At 35.1% G+C, this 23,863-nt stretch overlaps 2 protein-coding genes across 2 annotated transcripts; both read left to right on the forward strand.

Annotated features, from left to right (window-relative positions):
* The first annotated feature begins 885 nt into the window (after positions 1–885).
* Positions 886–9,323, forward strand: LOC141388668 (serine protease ea-like). The gene is made up of 4 exons (XM_073958815.1): positions 886–1,048; positions 7,988–8,175; positions 8,247–8,427; positions 8,523–9,323. The coding sequence occupies exons 1-4, from the start codon at positions 982–984 to the stop codon at positions 9,254–9,256; spliced, it is 1,170 nt and encodes a 389-aa protein (XP_073814916.1). The 5' UTR covers positions 886–981; the 3' UTR covers positions 9,257–9,323.
* A 6,638-nt stretch (positions 9,324–15,961) lies between these two features.
* Positions 15,962–21,495, forward strand: LOC141388667 (serine protease ea-like). The gene is made up of 4 exons (XM_073958813.1): positions 15,962–16,092; positions 20,017–20,204; positions 20,272–20,461; positions 20,651–21,495. The coding sequence occupies exons 1-4, from the start codon at positions 16,029–16,031 to the stop codon at positions 21,382–21,384; spliced, it is 1,176 nt and encodes a 391-aa protein (XP_073814914.1). The 5' UTR covers positions 15,962–16,028; the 3' UTR covers positions 21,385–21,495.
* The last annotated feature ends 2,368 nt before the right edge of the window (positions 21,496–23,863 follow it).

Raw genomic sequence — 23,863 nt, forward strand, 5'->3', positions numbered from 1 at the left:
TGGTGAGGTTCAACGGTGCATCAGCCATGAAAAACTAAAACATATACATAAGTCTCAATAATTCTATCGCTTATTGAGACTTCTGTATATGTTTAAGTTTTTCATGGCTGATAGGCCATTGGAATTAACCATTTGTTTTAACATTTTTAATTAGATCGCTTTTGGATAAAGACAGGGGAGGTCACATGGACGATAATGAATCCTTAGCAGCATCAATGGGCGAAAACATCCGACAAAGTCCGTAAGAGAAAAGAAGGGCTACCGACGAAATCTGTTGATAAATTGAAAATCCTCCTCGGACCAAAGATGTGAGGTAGAAAATACCTATTTTTGTGTTTTCAAGTATAAAGTCCATTAAAAGTTGTCATTAAAACTCATTACGACGGGCAAGCAACGCAGATCGGGGTCTCTTTGTGTGAAAATAAAAAATTGATGTAATTTCCAACATGAAAAACCTAAAAATGTGGAATATCCACCACAACTACCGCCATTCGTTTTATTTGAATAATTGAATTAAAAAAGAGCTCATCATTTATGTATGTACGTCACACAACTTCTTACATTCTCGCGGCAGTATTCTAAAAACTGATTCATCCATTCACCCATTCATGTTTGTACTAAACAAAAACTACACTTAAACGACAAGTGACAAGTGATGCTGTGTATTAAAGCCGGTTTTGTTTATCTAGGATCACATTGCATGTTCAACCTCCTGCCTCTGTGATGGGCATCGGCATTTCAACCAACTACTAGATGTATTCAAGTATTCATGTTCTACTGTAAATTACAACCCATACTCGCAGTCAGTTATTCTCAGAGTATCTATCTTATCAATGCTGAGAAATTTTAAAATAGCAGCATTCAACTCAATCCGCCTGCCAGTCAGAATCAGTGTACGGTTATCTGGCTTTTAGTTAAGACGTGGTTTATTCTAGCCGTTCGTTCTAGCTCGTGGATTTTTTCGAGTTTCGAATAACAAAAATGTTCACAAGTCTCGTGAGAAGTTTTTGTCTATTGATTATTGTATTGTGTGTGGCATCTAAAGCCGGTAATTAGAATATAAACTTTAAGTCTAAAATCAAATATGACTAAATAAACAAAATTAATTTTTGACAACAACAACGACAACAAATAGAAAACTACATCCCCTTTAAACTGAAAAAAATTATAAATTATTACTATAAATAAATATATAAAAAAAATGAGAAGAAGTTAAAAAACTACTTATCGCCTCTCAAAAATGCTGCTAAAAATCAACTGAGAATTTGAACGCAAAACAGCAAACATATTGAACCCCAAAGTTATCATCTAAAACAAAACAACAAAAAAATGATAAGGCAAACATCATTTGTTTTGTCTTAGCAGTGGATCGATCAGATGTCAAATGCTCAAAATACAAATATTTATACTATTGTTTTAATGTTCATAAGTACATACATATGTATGTATGTTTAATTACATACATACAATCTACAAGATACGGAGTTTGAAAATGAAAAACTATTTTGGTTATCTTAAATCACGATCTGAACCAACTAACAAATACCCTTTATTTAATTCGGCAATGTGAGAATTTAATAAATAGAATCATATAAAATCTAATCAGTTTCCAAACTGAATTTGTGATCAGTCAAAAATATGAAATGAAGGAAATCAATATACAACATACCGTTTGCTACGCACGAAAAGGTCGTAAGTCCATTTTTAGAAATTTTTCAGGAGGAAGAAAAAACATTCTACCGCTTTCTGTATTAAAGATTGTATTATGGTGGTAAAAACAGAATACTGTTCTTTATGTTTTCCGCTCCGATACCTGTATTTTGTTTGATCAAATTCTATCGCGTTTAGGAGACAATTGGATATCATTGGACTTACGACCTTTTCCTCGAATAGCTTTGAATATTTGTTGGGACTTACGATCTTTTTCTTAAATTTTTTAAATAAAATATTTATACTTTACTCAACAATGTGGAAAGGGTATTATAAGTTTGTTTTGCCCAATATTCATGTAACATCGCTTAATATTCTTCGCAGACCCCCCTTGCCATTTTTCATATCTCGACAAGATAAAGCGATCGTACTATGTGAGTCCGTCCGTCCATTAAAAATTGTAATAAAAACTCCAGACCTCAATTATGGACCGATCGTCGCGAAATTTTGTGGGAAGGTCAAGTTCCGACCATAAGAGGCCCTATTATTTGTAGGCGATGATCGTCAAATGTGAAATGGACCAAAAACAACATTTTTATCTTATGGTCCAGTGGCTCTGGAGGTCGCAATGATGGTTTGATCGGCGCGAAATTTTAAGTAAGGTTTGGGGGTTACGACGAAGAAGAAGCTTGCAATTTAACAAGATGATCAGATAATAATAAGCTGGCTAAATTGACCTAATATTTTTTGTCAAAATTGGTAAAATGTTTAGTGTTTTTATTCCTGGAAGATGTGTTCCATGCCCATAAACTATATTTAGAAGAGAAATTCGTGACCTCTCAAATATGTTGATACACATACATGGTCAGATAACAGAGTTCCAGGCAAATATATGTACATCAGGATCCACAGTTTTAATTGTTTGTAGTGTAACAATAATCACGCTAGAGGACGCATTTATAGTTCAATATCGACAACATGTCCCACGAAGGAAGATGCTAATAATTGTAGAAGATGATCAGATAGCACTTGGTTGGCGATATCTCGGGACCCAAAACGTTTAGGGAAATATATGGCACACGGAACCGTTCCAGAGAAATAGGTCATTAACTATATGGGCCCTACGGCATATATACAAAATGGACGATATCTCGGGACCCAAAACGAGTTAAAAAAACTATCGAATGGTATATGTCGCTATATGGCAAGCGGAGACGTTCCTGAGCAACAGGCCATTAACTATATGGGCCCTTCGACAGATAGATATATATATATATATAATTGGCTGATATCGCGGGAACCAAAACGTTTTGGGATATATCGGGTACTGTCGGATAGGTATTTTTATTACCTATCGCATGGTATATGTTGCTATATGGCACGTGGGATACTTGAGGCCGTATAATAATTCACACTCAAATATCTGCTTAAATATTAATAAATTGTTGGCATATTTTATGTAACATTATTAATAAAGCATTTTTGCATTAATTTTTATATTACTTTTTATTATAATTTAATGTGATTTTATACGTAAATTCGTGTTTTTTATCGTACAAAGATTTTCAGTGTTGGTAAGCGTCTAAATCAAAATGGGCAGAGACCCTGGAGTTGTTTACGAATTTATTTTCACAGACATTCGTATCTTAACCTTATCAATCCCTAGTACCTTAAAACAATTAAAACCAGTAAGGAAAGGATCATAGTCGGGCGGGGCCGACTATATGATACCCTACACCGATGTGAAAATGTAAAATATAGGAGATATATCAAGCTTTTTGTAGAAAATTAACTTATGTTGAAACTGAGGTATGGGGTATTGTAACTCGCGATCAGTTTCACTAAACCATAACTTTTGACCGCATTTCGGTAAAATAAACTGTTTTAGCCCGATTCACCGAGGGGTTTCTTAAAATAATAATTTGAGCGGAAGCTGTGGTCTTACTATTGTAAAAAAATCGGAAAAAATCGTTGAAATAAACGAGTTTCATTATGTTATTTTCCAATTAGCGGTTTTACAACACAATGTAGAGCTTAATGCTCAAAGGAGAAGTTAAAGAGTACACTTCAGAGTTGAAGTTTCTAATGTATGATTTTTAATATATCCACTGTATCTACCTCAAACGGATGCTGACATTTTGAAACCTAAAAAATGGGGTTTTTTGAATTTTTGCTCTAATCGGGACGCGCAGCTGGATTTCTCTAAAAGCTTATTATTTGATTGTAGTGCTCTCGATTTCGCATTTTTTAATGTATAGCATGAGGGTGTAGCCCTCACAGGATCACAGTAATCTGCGCCCAAACACGAAATTTTTGTGCGTAAATTTTTCTCAAAAACCTATTTTTTTGGTTTAAAACTTACAAACGTCATTCGATTTCCGTGGAAACCCGCGTAAATTTAGTTTTTTTACGTTCTGAACCTAACAAGCCACGACGCGTAAAAATCCACCCAATAGATCGGCGGATATCATACCCCTCAAATTTCGAAAATTTGCAAAAAATTGTTTTGAAAATATCGCATATTAAAACGAGCTTTGGATATGTCAGTGCTACTTAAATAAATAGATCTATACGCGTGTTTAAACTGCGCGGAAACAGATATTTAAAAACTCTCGTAAATCCAGAGATATAATAGATTTTTTCTAAAAATTGAGTGCGATGCTACATCCACGGTTCTTGATGGATCGCATTGAAACGGCATAGAATGATGTATTTTTTAATGGTGATTATTGAAATCGGATGCGCATAAAATGTAAATGAACTTCGCGGAAATTATGACCATTTTACTGTATTTTGCACCCTTATATGCAGCAGATGCTACATCGTGGCCGCCAAATGAAATTTGACAAACTGTACATCAAATAAAAGGGATTGATTCGCTGTGTTGTAAAATCGGATGCGCATCATGTCATTTTCATAATTACGCGGTTTATATGCGTCTCAAATGTTGTAATATTCAATATAACAGAAGGAATTCCAACTGTGGCATAACGTTAAAATAATAACGTTATGCCACAGTTGGAATTCCTTCTGATTTAATATAAGGTTCTAATAATATTATCCAATAGGAAAACTATAAGCGACAAATTTTTTACAACGGAATATCATCATTATTGCGTGAAATTTTGACGAAAATGCCGAAGAACTCAAACATTTTTTCTCCAACTTTTCCTATAAAACCACAAAAAAATAAAATTAGAATAATATGATTTTAATTTTTTTCGTAATATTTTCTTCGTATTTTTGCAAATAACATGAATACTATAGCTCCAACCTTCACAACTTAGGTTTCATTTTATTCCTCAAAATGTCTGGATGCTGTTATAATTTTTTTTATATATTTTTCGTAAGTATGTTTCAAAAATATGTTTGTAAATACGTGAAATTATTTAACAAATTTGATTTTTCGCGAATCTATTGAGACTTTGCGATTATTTTTTGCTTCATCGCAAAGGTTACGAATTCAGTTAACGATAATAGGATATAACAGCTAACTATATTAAGCTGCGATTTTTTTAGAATTTTTTCTAATTATCATAATTAAAACGGTCATATCTTTTCCGCGCAACGATCAATGTTATTAACGAAAACAGATTTGGAATGCCGATTTTTTTCTTAATCTATGTACCAAAAATCATTGATGTAGTATCAAAAATTTTTTTTGATTTTTTTGAAATGGAAAAAACAATTTTAGACATTTTTCCTGATATATCAATTTTAACTGATTTCACTATAATATGGTAAAATTATTACTAGACGAAATTCAGTCAGACATTTCAAATTTCATCAAAATTGGACAGATATAGGGTGTTTGGTGCAGCAAATACGTGAAATCAGGCGAAAATATATATGGGAGCTATATCCAAATCTGAACCGATTTCGATGTATTTTGGCACACTTATTTCTAGACCGAATTCAGACACACATTCCAAATTTCATCAAAATCCGTCGTATTTAGCGTGTTTGGTGCAGCAAATACATCAAATCGGCCGAAAATATATATGGGAACTATATGCAAATCTGAACCGATTTCGATGTAATTTCGCACATTTAGTCTTAGACCGAAGTCAGTCACACATTCCAAATTTCATCAAAATCGGACGTATATAGCGTGTTTGGTGCAGCAAATACGTCAAATCGGCCGAAAATATACATATATGGGAGCTATATCCAAATCTGAACTGACCAAAAGCAATAAATAGCATTCTTTCTATGGCTAAAAAATTATATTATCCAATTTTCAGCTAAATCGGACAAAAAATGCGACCTGTACGTTGCGAACAAAAATACATGGACAGACGAACGGACGGACTTGCTTAAATCGACTCAGAAAGTGATTATATGTATATCCCCAAAAGGAACTATTTCGTTTCCTTTTGTATGTTACATACAAATGCACAAAGACATAATACCCCTTACCACAGTGTGGTGTAGGGTATAAAAATCAACACACGGAAAGTTTATGTACAGGAGTAGCCATGAATTATATCATATTTATGTCGGCCCCGTTCGACAACAGCTTTTTCCTAAATATTTTATTAGCACTTGAGATACATTTTTGGTTCGAAAAGCCATCACTTTTAAATATATAATTTCCTTATTTTTTATTTTATTTAATTTTTTCTTCTTCTTTGGTTCCAATTAAAAACATTAATATAGAAAGACTTCCTGATTGATAAGTGAATGAAAATGGTTAAATTATTTTCGATGCAAGAGTCAAGTCATTGACTTTTTACGCTTCTGAATTATATCAATATGTATGATTTATAAAGCAATCAACAGACAGTTGAAAGTTTTGATATTGCTGTGAAACCCCATTTATGGTGAGTTTTGTTTGGAAGTTGTTTCATCAGTTGTTCAAATTTAGAAAAAAATTATTGTTAACCTTTGGTATGTGATTCCATTGACAATATGTAATACATTTTGACCCTACACCACATATTTTGGTTAATATTTTTCCGCGGATAAAAGTTTATTTTATGAAAAAAGTTATTCAAACAATTTAGACATCAGACTTCTACTAAATAGTTTATGTTTGAATGTGTTTTTTTTTCTTTTGACTAAAATTTAGTTTTTTAAAACAGTACTAGGTCTCCTTTAGAAAAATTGAAACCAGTGAAACGCTTGTAGGATATTAGATAGATGGGATTAGCTTGATGTCAGTTTTCAATACAACTCCTTAAGCCACGATAGCTCAAGTAATTAAAACATGTATCAGTCAGCTATGCCGACAGAGATATACATACATACTTACTTAATTAGTTTGCCTTCTACAGAACATTTGTCGATAACTTGTGTCTATTGTTGTATATTGTGCCGTTTCTTTTAACCTTTGCAGCTCGTATAACCTTTTCCAGCAGAATGTTGAAAGGCTGTCTCCTTGCCTGAAACCACTTTTGATACTGAAATTTTCGGAGAGGTTCTTTCCTATTTTAACTGAGGACCGGGTAACAAACTCATTTTTTAAAGCCGAATGAGCTTTGAGCTTCGGAGATACCAAATTCATGCATGACTTGAATGCTTTTGAAGGTAAAGCGGGGTACACACGATCAGTTTTGACTGTCGATTTTTCGGAAATATCGATAAGTGTCAAACTGTCCAGGAACCACAAAATATTTTGTGGTTGCCTGATGACTGACAAAAATGAACGGCCACACTGGCATGCACCGATTATTTGAGCAAAACTGACAGTCCAAACTGATCGTGTGTACCCACTTAAGGGGCTGCCTTGTCTTCAGTGGGAGCATGAGCGCACATAGAAATGACGTTGAAAAATGTTGCTTTTGGGGGTGAAACTGGAGACCAAGTGTTTAAACCATTGCCGAACAGACATTTGTCGCTGGTTACCAAGTTTTTCGACAATTCATACACACACGACCCGAACGCTAGGAATAAGTGTGCATGAGGGAGTAAATGTTTTGATTTGTTTTTGTTTTGTATACAAACTTACTAACACACTGTCATAAATTGCCAATGTTTTGAATACATTCACATTTTTGACTTCCCTCTTCTTGGTCGGCACTGGTTTAAACCTCCGACCAACTACTATCCACAAGCAAACTTATGCTTTATGTCGTGGCACCTATAATACAGTGCGTTAAAATACCCTTACCATATAGTGTGGTAATAAATAAAAGTTGTTTCGCAGAAACTGCGGTGTATCGAAGTCGTGTATGGAATGATAGACACCAAGGAATATTCCCAATCGGATTTAGCATTGCAAAGTCAAGTGGACACATACAGTCGGATCGGCACACATTATGTGCAAATTTTTAACTCAAATATGTATCTATAAAACAAACACTGATTTCAAACTTCTTTTATTTATATTCCTCAGCTGCCCTTCTAGCATATGGCACCTGCAGAAACCCAAATCAAGAAACAGGCATTTGCGTACAAATCATAGAATGCGATTACCTGCTAAATATTTTGAATTCAAATCTGACTGATGAAAATCGAAAGTTTCTAAAAGAGAGCCAGTGTGGCCAAGATGGTACACAAGAATCAGCTGCGAAAAAAATATTGGTAAAAATCTATAGAACGGTATATAAACCTCAAAGCAAATTTAAATTTTAGAACCCTCGCATCATTCACAGGTATGCTGTCCTGAAAGATTTCGACACAATAGAACTGCCAATAGCATACAAGATCCAGTGCCCGGTAATAAATTACCCGAACCTGGTGATTGTGGAAAAATCCTATCGAATAGGATTCTTGGGGGCAATGTAACGGAAATTGATGAATTTCCATGGATGGCTTTGATACAATACAAAACGGGTAAGTTTAGGAATTTTTTACTATAATCTGTAGATAGTTTCAAGAATAAATCAGAAAATTTTACTCTTCTTGTATTTTTGATTTTTCAATTTCAGCTCCGGATCGTTTTGGTTTTTACTGTGGTGGCAGTCTTATAAATTCACGTTATGTTTTAACAGCCGGACATTGTCTTAAACATCCCGATATGCCACCCAGCTGGGAATTGTATGGTGTACGTTTAGGTGAATGGGATTTAACACTTGATCCAGATTGTTTTGAAGAACGGCCTGGTGATAGATATTGCATTGAACCTTATGTTGATATTCGTGTCGATTATGCCATTGCCCATCCATCCTATATTCCAACATCGAAGGACCAATTCAATGATATTGCCATAATACGTCTAATGGAAAGTGTATCGGCCTATTCATATATAATACCCATATGTTTACCTATAGACAGCAGTGTTCGCAATAAAATGTATACAGGACATGCCATGGATGTGGCTGGTTGGGGCGTAACCGAAAAGGGTACAGCCAGTTCGGTAAAATTAAAAATTATGGTAAATGTATGGAATATAACACAATGCCAAGCAACGTATAACACCTTTAAGATGGCCATTAATTCCGATTATCAAATGTGTGCTGGTGGTCAGGATGGCATTGACACATGCCGTGGTGATTCCGGTGGACCTCTAATGGTAACGGAAAAAGTAAATAAACGTAATGTTTTCTTTGCTGCCGGTGTGGTATCCTATGGGCCACGACCGTGTGGCTTGGAAGGTTGGCCTGGTGTCTACACAAGAGTTGGCAGTTATGTGGATTGGATAGTTAGTAACCTGTTGCCATAAACATTTCATGACTATTAAAAACATATTTGGAGATTATAACATTTTAATAAAGTACTGAGGAATTGTATTTGTCTTACTTTGGGTACTGGGCAATCAAAATGAAACTACAGGAATATCTAACTTATTTCATCATGCTCGGAGCTAGAGCCGAGGTAAAATTTCTATATGTACCTACCATTGTATTCCGCGTAATGGATTATTAAGGAAACATTAAGGGAGTTTGTTAGTGATAGTGTAGGGAATTCCCACAAGTTTTAATTTCACCAAAATGGGCTTGGTGTGAACCCATCAAAGACAATCTCTCTTCACTAAAGAGGAAAGAAAAAAATTACAATTTCGCGCTATCAACGCTGAATTGTGTTACTTTGAAACTCTCGATCGAATCAGATTGATTTTGTGTTGGGAGCAGCTCTGGATTTTGGTCCGGAAAACACAGGACCAATTGGGATGTGCTCGGTTTGTCACATCCGCATCCACCACACTCAAACTTCGGTGAAATGCAATGGATGTCGGGAGTGGGTGCATCTCATTGGTTGCTTTGAACTCGTCCTTATGAGGGACTACAGCAGAGATAATATTGCTGCTTGTGAGTTATAGTCATCAGAATACGAGAATCTCCCGCAATTCCCTTAAAAGCAAGTGCCCACGCAGCACTTAACGCCGTAAGTAAGTTTTCCATATTCTAGGAACACAAAAATCCAATTAACGACCAATTCAGTAGAAAAATGTGACTAGAATCTTCAAAAAACCTTAAATGGTGGCTACACTTATATGGGGGCTATACCAACACGTGAACCGATGCTGTCGGACCTGTATAAATGTCTTGTACGTTTAGCGAAGACTAAATACCAAATTTTAGTTATTCCGGTTGAATAATTTGGCTAAAACTTCTCAAAACACCATAAATCGGAGGGTACCGTTCAATGGGGCTATATGACGACGTGGGCCTATACCGACAAATTTCTGATTGAAAGTTTTATGCCCACCAACAATTAAATACCAAATATAAACCATTTCGGTGGGGTATTGGAGCCAAAATCTTCAGAATATCGAACATTTGGAGGGGCAGTTCTACGGAGGCTATATGAAGACGTAGAGCAATACCGAAAATTTTCATTTGGAAACTTGTATATCAAAAACGAAGAATAAATACAAAATTTCAGCCGTTTCGGTGGGATATTGATAGCACAACCTTCAAAATACCGAAGATTGAGAGGTACCGTTCTATGGGGGCTATATGAAAACGTGGACATATACCGAAAATTTTCAGGTGGAAAGTTTTAAAACACCAACGAAGACTAAATACAAAATGTACCTATTTCGGTGTATAAATTAGGTGGGATATTGAGGCACCACCTTTAATATTGGGAGGTACCGTTCTATGGGGGCTATATGAAAACGTGGACATATACCGAAAATTTTCAGGTGGAAAGTTTTACAACACCAACGAAGACTAACTACTAAATTTCAGCCGTTTCAATGGGATATTGAGGTCACAATCGTCAAAATACGTACCGAAAATCAGGAGGTACTGTTCTATCGGGGTCTATATGAAGATGAGGACGTATACCGACAAATTTTAAATACCAAATTTCAGTAGGATATTGACGCCACCACCTTCAAAATATCTAAAATCGGAAGATACTACTCTATGGGGGCTATATGAAAACGTGGAGATATACCTAAAATTTTCCGGTGGAAAGTTTTACAACACCAACGAAGACTAAATACAAAATTTACCTATTTCGGTGTGTTAATTAAGTGGGATATTGAATCACCACTTTCAATATACAGAAAATTGGGAGGTACTGATCTATGGAGACTATATGAAGGCGTGGACCTATACCCACAAATTTCAGGTGGAAAGTTATAACACCAACGAAGACTAACTACCAAATTTCAGACATATCGGTTGGATATTGAGGACACAACCTTCAACATACCGAAATTCGGGAGGTACCGTTCTATGGGGCTAAATTAAGACGTGGATCTATACAGATAAAATTCAGGTGGGACGGGCATTTCATCCAATATGGTGGAGTATTGAGGAAACAACCTTCAATATACCGAAAATCGGGAGGTACCGTTCTATGGGGTCTATATGAAGATGAGGACGAATACTGACAAATTTCAGGTGCAAAGTTTTATACCCATAACGAAGAGGTACAGGAGGTACTTTTCTATGGCGGCTATATGAAAACGTGGACCTATACTGACAAATTTCAAGTGGAAAGTTTTGCACCCCCAGCTCACACTGTTTACCACAACCTTCAAAATACCGAAAATCGGGAGGTACTACTCTATGGGGGTTATTCTGGATTTGGATAGTTAACGAACATCGGGAGCACCGTTCAACGGAGGCTGTATAAAACGTTGACCTGTACCGATAAATTTCTGGAGGAAATTTTTGTAACTCCAGGCTAAAACTTTCAAAATACCGAAAATTCGAAGGGCCCGTTCTATGGGGGCTATATAAAGACATGGAACACTACCGGAAAACTTCAGGTGGAAAGTTTAATACCACCAAAGGAGAATAAATATTAAATTTCAGCCGTTTCGATGGGATATTGATGGCACAACCTTCAAAATACGCTTCTATGAAGGCATAGACTTATACTGATAATTCTCTTCTGCAATATTTTATACACCCATGGAAGTCTTAATGCCAACTTTTAGTCATATCGGTAGTATATTGAGGCCACAACTTTCAAAATACCGAAACCCGATAGGTACGATTCTATGGTGGCTATGTGAGACCACAACTTTAAACCCCCAGCTTTAATCTTCTACCAATTTTAATTCAAATGGAATGTTTCATACCCCTATCAAAGACTTAATACCAAATATCAGCCATTTCGGTGGAAAATTGAGGCCACAACCTTCAAAGTACCGAAAATCGGGAGTACCGTTCTATGGGGCTATATCAAAACGTGGACCTAAACTGACAAATTTCTGGGAGAAAGTTTTGTAGCCCAAAGGAGGATTAATTACCAAATTTCAGCCATTCTTGTAGGATAATATAGGTAAAAAATGCAAAATACCGAAAATCGGGAGATACCGCCCTATATCAAAACGTGGACCTATATAAAATTTTTTTTGGTAGAAATGTTTCCTAGCCTCTGGAAACACAAAATACTAAATTACAACCAATTATGTTGTCAAATGGGACTAATGCATGCAAAATACCTTAAAGTGACGCGTACTACATATAATATATGGGGCGTTATATTAGGGCTGTACCAAAACGTGGACCTATATAAACTATAATATATGAGGCGTGATATTGGGGCTAAACCAAAACGTTGACCTATGTATATAAAAAATTTTTGGAGACACAAAATACCAAATTGCAACCAATTCGATGTCAAATGGGACAAATATCTTAAAAATTCCTTAAAACGACGACGCGTCACGCGGCACTTTGTATGGGGGACCTTTGTATGTGGACCTACATAGCTCGTATTCAATACCAAAAGTCCTACGTACATACAATAGATTTTTTATAAAACTTCATCCACCTACTTCAATCCGTTCGGTCGCTAGAATGATTTCCACAGACGGGCGGGCATGGCTATATCGAGAGATTGCCGGCCAGATCGACTTTGATACCTGGCATCCAGGTTCGTCCTGTCAGATCTTATCTGTGTTTTTCTGCGTACAGTTTGTCGAGAAAGAAGCAAAGCGTTGGTTTGACACAGTCCTCAACATTGCAGTAACCCAGATTTTTAAGATAGGCCTACAATTTTGAACAGTCTTAAATTTATTAGACTCTAATGCCTTTAAAGCGGCCCTCTACCCTGCTGAAGTTTTCTAATGTTTTTGTCTTGTGTCATCTGGGTGGAATAGTTCTAGTTGATGGTCTCCACTTCTTTCTTCTTTCAGACCAAAATAATATGCGGGTTTGTAATTAGTTTTATCATGTAAATCACTCCTTACTTTTTCAGCATTATCTGTAAAAAATAAAAAAACAAGTGAACAAGAGCTATAGTCGGGACAGGGCCATACGTTTTTACTGGTAAACATTTTTTTGGGAATATTATCCGAATACCACCAAACTCTATATGCTTCTTCCTCTCCGGGACCCCCATTAGCAACCAAAACTTCGTGACTATCCGATCATAATTGCGACCTGTAGCCTCATTACAAATTAAGGAAAAAATTGGATTCATTACCGACTATTGACCACTTTCGCCAACCTTTGCATAAATTCAAATGTAATATTTTCTTCTTCGATTGAGAGGTTTTGCCCTTGGAATACCCCTACTAGAAGCCGAGATATTCGCAAAAGCATAAAACTTTGGGTTTTTTCACATAGGTTTTTTCGTAATCCCAACCCCTAGTGGGATCCCGCACCAACTCCCAAAATTTCGCGAACTGTATCGTGATTACAAAAAAGTCGAAAAATGGGATGCATTACTGACTATTGCGATATCTCCGTTTTTGACAAACTACACCAACCTACTTTGTATTATTGTAAAGACGGGATTTTATACTTCCATAATCAGGCATTGCTTTTGGAAGGTCGCCAACATAAATTCTGATATTCGTAATTACAATAACAAAAACTTGGGTTAGATTAGCGACGATTGCGATATATTCGTTGTTTGACTGACCACCAACCTACTTCAACATTGCTTTTGGAATAATCTTAACAGACGTGGAGATTTTCGTATAAGAATGAAACCTTGCCTTTTTTTACTTCTCAGATCGTTGGTAAATTACGCAAACAATGCCTATAGCATTATTATGATTATCTTTTATCGCATGTTCAGACACTTCTAAGTGACGCCTGAGTCACTTAAAAGTCGATTGTTTACATTTATTTAAGAATTCAACACATTTGAACAATCCTCAAAATCCTCGAAATACCAAACATCTGGAGGTACTGTTATATGGGGACTATTAAAAAACATGGACCTATGTAGACCATTTTTGGTGGAGAAGTTTCATGACCACTGAGAACCTCAAATGTCAAATTACATATAGTTCGCTTAAAATTGTAGGTAAAATCCTTAAAATACCGAAAATCGGGAGGTACCGTTATATGGGGTCTATAACAAAACACGGACATATATTGACTATTTTTGGTGGAGAAGTTTCGTGGCAACTGAAAACCCTAAATGTCAAATTACAGATAGGTCAAAAATTGTAGCCAAAATTCTTAAAATGCCGAAAATCGGGATGTACCGTTATATGGGGGCTATACCAAAACATGGACCTATGTGGACGATTTTTGGTGGAGAAGTTTCATGACCACTGAGAACCTTAAATGTCAAATTACAGATAGTTCAGTTATAAATTGTAGCCAAAACCTCAAAATACCGAAAATCAGGAGGTACCGTTATATGGGGGCTATAGCAAAACATGGACCTATGTGGACGATTTTTTGTGGAGAAGGTTCATGACAACTGAGAACCTCAAATGTCAGATTATAGCTTTTTGGGTTAAAATTGTAGCTAAAATTCTCAAAATACCTAAAATCTGGAGGTAACGATATATTGGGGCTATACGAAAACATGGACCTATGTGGACGATTTTTGGTGGAGAAGTTTCATGACCACTGAGAACCTCAGATGTTACTTTATAGCTACGTAGGTTAAAAATTGTAGCTAAAATTCTCAAAATACCGAAAATCGGGAGGTACCGTTATATGGGGGCTATATCAAAACATGGAACCATGGCTATAATTTATGGAATATAAGTTTGTTGATCACTAGGAACACTAAATGTCAAACTAAAGCTAATTCTGTTTGAAAATGTGACTAAAAACGTATAAGTACCTGAAATCGGGTGGTAACGTTATATGGGGGCTATACCAAAACGTGGACCGATATAGCCCATCATCGAATTTGACCTGCCTGCAAACAAAAGACGCATCTTCCCAAAATGTCAGCGTCCTATCTCCATTTTTGTGGATGCTAGAGTGATTACCACAGACGGACGGAAATGCACAGATCGACTCAGAATTTTACCCTGATCAAGAATATATATAGTCTACAGGGAAATGATTATTTCAATGCGTTACAAACGGAAAAACAAACTTAATATACTCTCCATACTATGGTGGAGGGTATAAAAAATTTCTTCATAACAGAGGTCACTTGAGGGAGACTTCCGCGACAATCGCGGCAACTGTTTTTATCGCCTAGGCGACACGCTTAAGTCACTTCTGCGATAGCTTTTATTTCCAGGGAATGAGTGCATATTTATTTGGTATTGTATGTTGTTTGGATGGTCTTCGTGCAATATGTTCCATATAAATGGACTTTATATTGAGCTTTTAGAAAATCCGGATGTCATTTCGAACTGCTGGAATAATCGTATCATGCAATAGTGTAAGGCTAATTCTTTCAACATTTTGGAAATATTGCCAAATTAAGGCACATACTGAGGCTGTTTTCAAAAAGTTGCGCCCCCTTTTTCTAATGATTGACGTAATCCTATTTGAGAACTACATTTGGTCACAGTGCTTTATATTTCTATAGTTTGTGGCTAGAATTTATTCGATAATAGTAAATAGTGTTTTACATTTCCAGAGGAAGAAAGTTATTCTGTCATAGTGAAGTCTTATAATGTAAATCACACTAAGCAAATAATTACTCTCGTAAGCCCCTGTGCCATGCATTCCATTATCAGGAAGAAATGCATGAGATCATTATCAATGAATTTTGCATAGAATTAAATTGACACTTCGGCAAGTAAGTCAGTCAACGTTCATCTAGTGTTTGGTTAAGACGGGTGTTACACAAACAAGTCTTTGTATTTAGTGAAAATGTTTCCGAGTTTCCTGAGAAATGTGTGCTTATTGATTATTTTTTGTGCGAACATTAAAGCTAGTAAGAATTTCTAAAAAAAGCATCAAAATAAAACAACAAATACAGTGTACATGTCAATAAGCTAAACAGTTTTAAAAAATAATACGGGCCATTTGTTATATTTCTGAGAATAAATAAAATTGTGATTTTTACTGGAAGATCTTCTAGCGTATAGAGAAGGAAAATGTTCATGTTTAGGAATTATATCGTTTAGAAAACATTTTAAAGTCTCTAACATTCTGTCAACCTAAGAGGAGATACATTGCTTTCCAAAAAATCGGCGTTGTCGTAGGTTTCCCAACGGCAAAACCTCTCCTATTTTATTTTCTTTTTATACCCTCCACCATAGTATGGAGGGTATATTAAGTTTGTTTTTCCGTTTGTAACGCATTGAAATACTCATTTGCGACCCTATAAAGTATATATATTCTTGATCAGGGTAAAATTCTGAGTCGATCTGTGTACGTCCGTCCGTCCGTCCGTCTGTGGTAATCACTCTAGCATCCACAAAAATGGAGATAGAACGCTGAAATTTTGGGAAAATGCGTCTTTTGTTTGCAGGCAGGTCAAGTTCGATGATGGGCTATATCGGTCCACGTTTTGGTATAGCCCCCATATAACGGTACCCCCCGATTTACGGTATTTTGCCGTTTTTAGCTACATTTTCAGACCGATTTAGCTATAATTTGACATTTAGGGTTCTTAAGTGTCAATAAATTTATATAACAAAAGTTGTGGACATAGGTCCACGTTTTGGTATAGCCCCCATATAACGGTACCCCCCGATTTACGGTATTTTGTCCTTTTTAGCTACATTTTCAGACCGATTTAGCTATAATTTGACATTTAGGGTTCTTAAGTGTCAGTAAATTTATATAACAAAAGTTGTGGACATAGGTCCACGTTTTGGTATAGCCCCCATATAACGTTACCCCCCAATTTACGGTATTTTGACGTTTTTTGCTACATTTTCTGACCGATTTAATTATAGTTTTACATTTAGGGTTCTTAAGTGTCAATAAACTTATATAACAAAAGCTGTGGACATAGGCCCACGTTTTGGTATAGCCCCCATATAACGGTACCCCCCGATTTACGGTATTTTGACGTTTTTAGCTACATTTTCTGACCGATTTAGCTATAATTTGACATTTAGGGTTCTTAAGTGTCAATAAACTTATATAACAAAAGTTGTGGACATAGGTCCACGTTTTGGTATAGCCCCCATATAACGGTACCCCCGATTACTGTATTTTGACGTTTTTAGCTAGACAAAGGAAGATCCAATACTGCAACAGATTACAAGACGAAAGTGGAAATGGATTGGCCATACATTGCGCAAACCAACTAACAGCATCACCAGAACAGCCTTGGAGTGGAACCCTCAGGGAAACCGTCGACCCGGACGTCCAAAAAATACTTGGAGGAGAACCATAAAGACTGAATTAAACCAGATAAATAAATCTTACGATGAAATAAAATTAATATGTCAAGATAGATTAAGATGGAAATGTATTATAGAAGCCCTATGTTCCCAAGTGGAATAATAAAGGAAAAAAACTACATTTTCAGACCGATTTAGCTATAATTTGAAATTTAGGGTTCTTAAGTATCAATAAACTTATATAACAAAACTTGTGGACATAGCTCCACGTTTTGGTATAGCCCCCATATAACGGTAACCCCCGATTTACGGTATTTTGACGTTTTTAGCTACATGTTCAGACCGATTTAGCTATAATTTGACATTTAGGGGTTTTAAGTGTCAATAAACTTATGTAACAAAACTTGTGGACATTGGTCCACGTTTTGGAGTTCTTAGTGACCAAAATTTTTATATTCGAAAAAAAATTATGAACTTGGGTCCATGTTTTGGTATAGCCCCCATATAACGGTATCTCCCGATTTTCGGTATTTTGAGAATTTTACCTAAAATTTTTAACCGATTTCTGTAATTTGAAATTTACGAGCCAACAAAAATTCTGCAACAAAAATTGTTCATTTAAGTTCATATTTTCGTATAGCTCACATATAGTTGTACCTCCTAACTAGCTGTTAATGACATTTGAAGTTCCCACTGATCACAATCCACTAGAAATATTCAACATAGGTCGATGTTTTGGTATAGCCTCCATAGAACGTTATGTACCGAGTTTCGGTATTTTGAGGATTTTAGCTATAATTTTTAACCGAATTAGGAGTTATTTGACATTAGAGGCTCCATCAACATACTTCCATGTTTTATTATAACCCCTATATGAGCCGCTCAGTGCACACTTCGACTAACTCCACTTTTTGAAAAATTTGAGATTTTAGTGTCAAAGCCTTTGATATCGCCATATCTATTTATAATTATAATATCTTTCCTGAATAATAAAGATGAGCACCTTTAAATAACAAGTTTTTATTGACCACTGAATAATATGCATTTTTTTCAGTGCACACTTCGATTAACTCCACATTCAAATGTAGCTCTGCTCGCAACGTGTACATTTTTACATGCAATGCTCTTTCGGCTTTTGTTGAAACCATAGATGATGGCCTTTAGAAAATTATGACGTATATAACATACATTTTTGACGTATATTACATACTTCGGGAACGTCGTAAACCTAGCCATGAAGAATGACGCTAACATAAAGCTAACATGAATTAATTACAAATATTATTTTATAACCGAACTGCCAACATTAATTTTTATGTAAAACCAGTAATATATGTGTACAAAACTAAGTTTTTCGTTAATAAAAAAATGCAAGACCTAACTTTATTACTTTTTTCAGTGCACACTTCGATTAACTCCACCATTACCACAACATTACTAACGATTGTTTGTTGACTATTGTTTTTATTTTATTTTATATACCGTTAGATGAAAGCTATACCTGCTATTATGCATTCTACATTATATATTTGAATCCATATTATCAGGGGAATTTTAAAAAACAATATACATTTCACCATTGCTTATCTCAACTTTTTGTTTTATGGAGTTAGTCGAAGTGTGCTCTGAACGCCTCATATAATGGTACCTCCCACTTTCTAGCCCACCAAAAATTGACAACATACATAGTTTGATATAGACACCATATATGTATGTATATAATCTGACATTTTAACGTACCCATCTAAAGTTGAGGACAGGGATGAAAGCTAATTATTCCATTTTAATTAAGAATATTTTATGGTGGAGGGTATGAAAAGTTCGGCCCGGCCGAACTTAACGCGTTTTTACTTGTTTTTTTGTTTTCTTCTATATAAATAATTACTTTTGTTATAAATTGTTCCATTCCGTTTTTTTCATTTGTTATTTCTTGTACGTAATTGTAACCTAGCGTCTGTTGTTGCTTTTGTGTTTGGCATTTCTATACATTTCAATAAAAGAAGCAACCACCACCATTTATAAATGTGTGTATGTATCTATCAACAAAGTAATTGTAAATATGAACATATTTTTATCGATATTTACTTTGATATTTAACAAACCTTATTGTGTATGTGGCAATTTTTTATCACATAAAAAATTAAAAAATCGATAAACCAGTTTGTTGGTATGAAAAATATTTTATTGATTGAAAAAAGCAAAATTCAACCAAAATCTTAGTTAATATAAGAATTGCTTTATCAAAATAATTTCAAATGAAAACTAAATTTTTTTATTGACGATGGTCAATATGAACATATTTTTATCGACAAAAATCAATTAAAAATTAATCAGATTTTTGATTTTTTTTATCAAATGGTTACAATTTTTTTTATGTGGATATACATATGTAGCTTCCACATATATTTTCGCCGGATTTCATGTAATTGATGCACCAAATACGCTAGGTCTGTCCAATCATGATGAAATCTGGAATGTGTAACGGAATTTGGTCTTATTCCGCCTTGATCTCTTTAAAATTCATATTTATAACACACACTCCTTTTCATATCTGTTCCTAGCTTCCCTTGTAGCATATGGCACCTGTACAAATCCCCATAATGAGAAAGGTATTTGTATACAAATTATCCAATGCAATTACCTACTGAATATGCTGCAAACCAATCTCACTGCGGAAAATATAAAGTTTTTAGCTGAAAGCCAATGTGGTAACGATGGTACACAAAAATCAGTTGAAAAAAGAATATTGGTAAAATTACAAATATGAACTAAGAATTTTGTACCACCACAGTTCACGTACATAACTGCCGTTACAGATTTGCTGCCTTGAACGACATCGGCATAATAACACTCAAGGAGAGAGCCGAAAAGAAACCGAAACCTCACCTGGCAATGTATTACCCAGTCCAGGAGAATGTGGAAAAAGTATGTCGAATAGAATACTTCGCGGAAATGTTACTGATATCGATGAATATCCATGGATGGCTTTAATCCAATTTAAAGCGGGTAAGTTGAACACATTTATTACATGTGTTAGTATATGAAGTCGTCAGAAGAAAATTAAGAAGCCTAAGATAAAACAATTGTTCTGTTTATTTTAAAGATATTGTTTCAGTCAATTGCTTTTGCTGACTCAAAAGGCACCCCTTGATTATCATTAAAAGTTATTCACACTGACTAAAATTATTTTTTCAGGTCCCAATAGATTTCACTTTAAGTGTGGCGGTAGTCTCATAAATTCACGTTATGTCATAACTGCCGGACATTGTGTTAAACATAAAAATATAAACCCTAACTTGGAGCTGTATGCTGTACGTTTAGGTGAATGGAACTTAGCAGATGATCCAGATTGTCTGGTAGACAACCGGGGGCGGAAAGAATGCATGCAACCCGTTATCGATATCCGTGTCGATTATGCCATAGTCCATCCAGCGTATGTTCCAACATCGAGGGAACAATTTCATGATATTGCCATTATACGTTTAATAGAAAGTGTAGCCGATTATCATCACTTGATACCCATTTGTTTACCTCTCGACCCTAGCATACGCTATAAACTTTTTACAAATCAAGTTGTAAGTGTGGCCGGTTGGGGTGCAACTGAAACTAGTACAAGCAGTTCGGTAAAATTAAAGGCAATCCTAAGAGTATGGAATATTCTACAATGTCAAAGAAAATATCTCCCTACTCCAATAACGATTCATTCACATTATCAAATGTGTGCTAGTGGTGATGAAGGTGTTGACACATGCAGCGGTGATTCAGGAGGTCCTTTAATGGTACTAGAACATGTAGATAACCGTAATGTGTACTTTGCTGTAGGCTTGGTATCGAACGGACCTGTACCATGTGCTTTAAAGTCATGGCCGGGTATATATACGCGAATTGGAAATTACATTGATTGGATAATTCAAAATTTATTACCATAATAGTTTTATTTATAGAATCATACTTTAGTTGTAGATTATTGTATTAGTATGTATTTACATATGTATGTTCATTTGTATAAATAAAAGTACACATTTTTATAGCCTACACTACATTATGGTAAGGTCTTTGTGTATTTAATTCACCAAACTCGCATATTTTGTCCAATTTTCATGCATAGTGGAAAATGTCACCGAATTCGAAAGGAAAAAAAAAAATTTGCCATATTATATTAAAATAGCTTCAGATTTGGATATAGCTCCCATATATATTTGAGGTATTTGGTGCACCAAACACGCAAATTCTGTGCAATTTTAATACAATTTGGAAAATGTCACCGAATTCTGACTAGAAATAAGTTTTATTTTGGTTATTTTGATTAGACAATGTGGCTAAGACCTCACAAATTCTTTTTCACTTGCAAAAAATTTCCGATCATCAAGCTTAACTCTAAACGAGAAAATTAATAAAAGTCTGGAAGATCTGTTCAACGGTTTTTGAATTATTAAGGCACAAAAACATACAAACATTTTTCTGTTTTATAGATATAGATAGGGTCCTCGACGAATATTTCGATGTGTTACAAGCAGAATGACAAATTAAATTATACCCTCCATTTAAGTGGAGGGTATACAAATTCTACTAAAATTTCATCTATTCGGAAGGTGGAGTGATTTCTTCGATAAGCTACAAACAGAATGACCTACTTAATATACCCTCCATGATCATAGATGGTCTGTTGGAAATTATGACGTATCTGACATACATTTCTGACGCATATTACATACGTCAGAAAAGTCGTAAACCTAGCCAAAAAACAAGGATTTTGACAGATTAAACTATCGAATTTTGTAACCTAAAAATCGATGTTTTTTATACCCTTCACCATAATATGGAGGGCATGGCAGAACTACCAGGTAGTGGTATCACACCAGCTGATCAATATGAAAAGTCAAATCCCTTTATAAAAAAATTATTTTTGTTGTAATTTCCCCAACAACATAAAGAAACTTTTGACATAACATATTCAAAATTTTACGATGCTAATACCTGGGTAATTGCGCCATGATGGAGGGTATAATTAAATTTGTCATTCCGTTTGTACCACATCGACATATTCATCGGAGACCCTAAAAAGTATATATCGCTCATTTACTCAAAGAGTGACACATCTCAAAAAGTCAAGTTTCGAGAAAACCCCGTTTCAAGTTGGCGATTGAAATTTGACTTCCCAAATTAAAAAGATTATTACACAACAACTAAAAGAAATACTTTGCAAACAGCTAGCCAGGTATCACTGCTAAATTTCTGTGCAAGATCAAGCATGATTTGAAGTGTTTAGTGCTTCATAAACTCAAAAAACATTTTTGTTGAATTATGCCAAACTCTTAGTACATGAACTACAACTCATTGAGTTTTAGAGATATCAACATGAAAATTTGACACAAGATAAAATGGAAGTCGTAGAAAAAATAGAAATTGCTAACTCAGAAACGCATTTTTTGAGTTATGCAACTCTTTGAGTAAATGAGCGATATGTATGGCGGCCCCGTTCGACAACAGCTTTTTCCTAAATATTTTATTAACACTTGAGATACATTTTTGGTTCGAAAAGCCATCACTTTTCCCAAATTAAAAAGTTTATTATACAAAAACTAAAATAACTACGTGGACCATATTTTGTAAACAGCTAGACAGATATCACTGCTAAATTTCGGCGTAAGATCAAGATTGATTTGAAGTGTTTTAGTGCTTCAAAAGCTCTAAAAAACATTATTGTTGAATTATGCCAAACTCATAGTAAATGAGCTGTAACTCGTTGAGTTTTAGAGATATTAACATGAAAATTTGATACAAGATAAAATAAAAGTCGTAGAAAAAATAGAAATTGCTTACTCTGAAAACGCTTTTTTGAGATATGCCACTCTTTGAGTAAATGAGCGATATGTATGCATATTCTAAGTCGATTTAAACATGTCCTTCTGTCCGTCTGTCTTTTGAAATCAAGATACAGCTCTCAATTTTTAAGATAGAGCTTTGTAATTTGATATAGAAGTTATTACTCCTAGTATGTTTGGTATTGCAAATTTTGGTACTCAGTCTTCGATGGAGGTATAAAACTTCCTCCCCTAATTTTGTCGGTATATGTAGAAATTTCTTTACAAAAAATTTTCAACATAGTTCCATGGTTTGATATAGCCCCCATATAACGGTACCTCCCGATTTTCGATATTTTAATGGTTTTACATACTTTTTTGACTGAACTACCCGTTAAGGTTCCCTGCTGTCACGAAAGTTCTTAACCAAAAATTGTCGACATAGGTCCATGTATCGGTATAGCTCCATAAAACGATAACTCCCTATTTTCGGTATTTTGAGAATTGTATCTACATTTTTTACCTAAATAGCGGTAATTCGATATTTGAGTTTCGCAAAACTTCTACACCAAAAATTGTCAACGTAGGTCCATGTTTTGGTATA

The sequence above is a fragment of the Musca autumnalis genome, unplaced genomic scaffold (genome assembly GCF_047663935.1).
Source record: "Musca autumnalis isolate F117 unplaced genomic scaffold, ASM4766393v1 scaffold_1, whole genome shotgun sequence".
NCBI classification, from domain to species: Eukaryota; Metazoa; Arthropoda; class Insecta; order Diptera; family Muscidae; genus Musca; species Musca autumnalis.